This window comes from Dipodomys spectabilis, unplaced genomic scaffold (assembly GCF_019054845.1).
Source record: "Dipodomys spectabilis isolate Male_0828 unplaced genomic scaffold, ASM1905484v1 ptg000085l, whole genome shotgun sequence".
Taxonomy (NCBI): Eukaryota; Metazoa; Chordata; class Mammalia; order Rodentia; family Heteromyidae; genus Dipodomys; species Dipodomys spectabilis.
Genome location: NW_024870762.1, coordinates 6780804 through 6783682, shown reverse-complemented (window position 1 = coordinate 6783682; position 2879 = coordinate 6780804). Strand labels below are relative to the sequence as shown.

General features: G+C 49.6%; 1 protein-coding gene across 1 annotated transcript; it reads right to left on the bottom strand.

Annotated features, from left to right (window-relative positions):
• Mos (MOS proto-oncogene, serine/threonine kinase) lies at positions 1-1062 on the bottom strand. Its single transcript, XM_042683909.1, has one exon. The coding sequence runs from the start codon at positions 1060-1062 to the stop codon at positions 1-3; it is 1062 nt and encodes a 353-aa protein (XP_042539843.1).
• Positions 1063-2879: the final 1817 nt, after the last annotated feature.

Genomic DNA, 2879 nt, shown 5'->3' with positions numbered 1-2879 from the left:
TTATCTTGCTACAGGTGTGGCATTGGCCCATTCGACTTTTAAAAGGTTCAAGGTCACCAGGAGCTGCCCCGCACTCGGCCTCAGCTGCGCTCCGGCCTCCCAGCAACAGCGAATGAGGTTCTCAAGCTTCTGCCCCAGGAGCGAGTCGGTGAAGACAGTCTTGGCCAGGGAGGGGCGCAGATTGGAGGCCACCACGGAGTAGAGCACGTACTGCCGATCCCCGGAGTAAGGCAAGTCCCTGGTCACCATTTGCCAGAGCGTGATGCCAAAAGAATAGATGTCAGCTTTGGGGGTGATGGGGTCTCCGATCAGTAACTCGGGAGCTCGGTGGGTGTAGGTGCCCCCGAGAGGGGGGGGGCGGGCCCGGGACCCGTGCAGCTCTTCCAGCTTCTCGGAACACCCAAAATCACCAATTTTACAGACATCCTGCTCGCTGATTAAAATGTTGGCTGGTTTCAGGTCCAAATGCACGATGCTCTGCGAGTGTAGGAAAAGCAGGCCTTTGGCCACGTCAAGGGAATACTTGAAACTCTTTTGCACACTCAGTTGCTCTCCAGGGCAGCACCCAGACTCCCCAGCCCTCTCCTCGGGGCCGCTGGGGGCACCATAGATGACTTGGTGTAGCGTGACATCGCCCCCAAACTCCATGATGATGGTGCCGAGACTATTGGAATGCGCAGGCGTGCGGGTGCTGGCGGCCACCACGCGCACGATGTTGTTGTGGCGTAGCCTGGCCACGTTGAGCTCAGCCCAGAAACTCCGCTGGGACGCTCGCAGGTCCTTGGTGCACTTGTTCACTTGCTTTATGGCCACCGGAACGCCATAATAAGTCGCCTTGTACACCGAGCCAAAGCCTCCGGCTCCTAACTTATGGAGCAAGTGCACCTGTTCCCAGTCAATGAAGCACCAAGCCAGCCGGCGTGGCAGCCTCGGGGCGCGCGAAGGAGCACTGCCCGGGAAGAGCTTTCCAGGGAGCACCGAGGGGCTGCTGCAGGGCCTCGAGTCCAGCGGCGGAGGCAGCTCGCCCGGGAGGCCGTGGCGGGGAGCCAGAGGCGAAGGCATCTCCCTGAGAAGGGACAGACCCCAAGGATGCAAATCTAGTCCTCTGAAAATAGGCCAGGAAAGGCAATGAGAGTCTCCAGCTTGGCGCAGACTACCCCGGCCCCCAGATCTTTTCTACTCTTCCTGTGATTTTTTTTTTCTTTTTCTCCCAAATGGGCCCCATCTGTGCTGCCATTCAGCAGGGCGTTGATCAGATGGGAGAAAACCTGAATCACAGCAACCCCCTTTCAGGTGAATTCTTATCCAAACAACCTTTCACCAGAGAGCACAGAGCTGCCTCAGACTCAGCCCTGGGCTACAACCATTTCTTCAATCGTAATGAAACAGGCTTTATCCTAAATCTGATGTCACCAGTCCTTTGACTTCCAGAGGCCACCATGAAGTGGCCACCCTGTGCAGGCTGTCGTGGTGGAGAGAGTTATTCTCCAAGCTGTATCAAATCATTTCCAGCAGCGACTGGCTGCAAGAGTTGAAATACAAAGAGCGGACCCGTGTTGAAGGGCCTACCACAATAACTAGGTGTGACATTCCTGTGAATTAAAAATTGCAACCTGAAACTAACCTATGCAGAATCACTGGTGGAGCTCCTAATACGCATTGCTGTCTGTGGAGGGAGGACCTCTCTGACACTATTTAGTTTAGGCAGCAAATTAGTTGAGACTTTTTAGCAATACAGTGACTTTCTAATCCTTTTCTTTTCGTGTGTGTGTGTGTGTGTGTGTGTGTGTGGCAGTTTCAACTAAGGTTGCATTGACTCTTAGCTTTTTTGCACAACGCTGATGCTCTATTACTGGAGCCACAGCTCCACTTCTGGCTTTTTGGTGGTTAATTGGAGATAAGAGTCTCATGCACAGTCCTGTCTAGGCTGGCTTTGACCCTCTATGGCTCCGATCTTGAGTAGCTAGGATTATAGGCGGGGCCACCAGCACCTGTCTCAACAACCTTTCCAAGTCAATTCAAACCACTTGATTGCAATTCAACACTCTTGCAAATGAGTTACAGAAAATTTGAAGCAGAGCTGAGGGAGATACAGAGGACCGCAATCACGAAGGGCTATGATTGGAAATTCAGGTAATGACAAATGTGGGAGAATTGTAGAAGAGGAAAAATCAGAAGACATAAAAGTGGCAGAGGCACTGGTACCTATATATAATCTAGAACATCAGATGTTGGAATTAAATGTTGAATTATGCAAATCATAAATTCCTCCTTTCTGATTTTTCTATCTGCAATAATTTGCATGTCGTATCTTTGAAATTAAGAACAATATTACCCTGCTCATTTAAAACTAAGTTGTTAAAAAGCTGTATTCTTTTAGTCAAATGGTGGTTTCCTTCTTGTACATAGGTTAGTTGCCATTTAATAGTTTATGGATACAGTTCATCGTGATCAATGTCACCCCTTCCATCGTTTTCAGCCCTCCCCTCACCACTTTTTTTTTCTTTTTTTTTTAATTTAATTTTATTTTATTTGAGAACATACTGTACAGAGGGGTTACAATTACATGGGCAGGATAATGCATACATTTCTTACCAAGCATTGCAGCCTCCTCCTTTGTTTACCCTTCACCTCCCTTCCCAGCCTCCCCCCTCCCCCCCACCCAATCATACCCCCCCCTTCCCCCCCCCGACATTGTAAAGCTGGTTTTGACATGACATTTTGTACTTCTCATTGTTGCAACAGGTCCACCTGAATCCTTAAACAACTTGTTGGTCCCCGTCTCCTCCACATGTTATACTGACATCAAATATAGTGAAAGCGGGGGTTACACTGTGGGGGAGGGACATACAAAGCAACAAAGAAATAATCTTATAAAT

Bases quoted from the DNA above. Each gene is read 5' to 3' on its own strand.
- Mos (XM_042683909.1), bottom strand. From the start codon at position 1,062: ATGCCTTCGCCTCTGGCTCCCCGCCACGGCCTCCCGGGCGAGCTGCCT.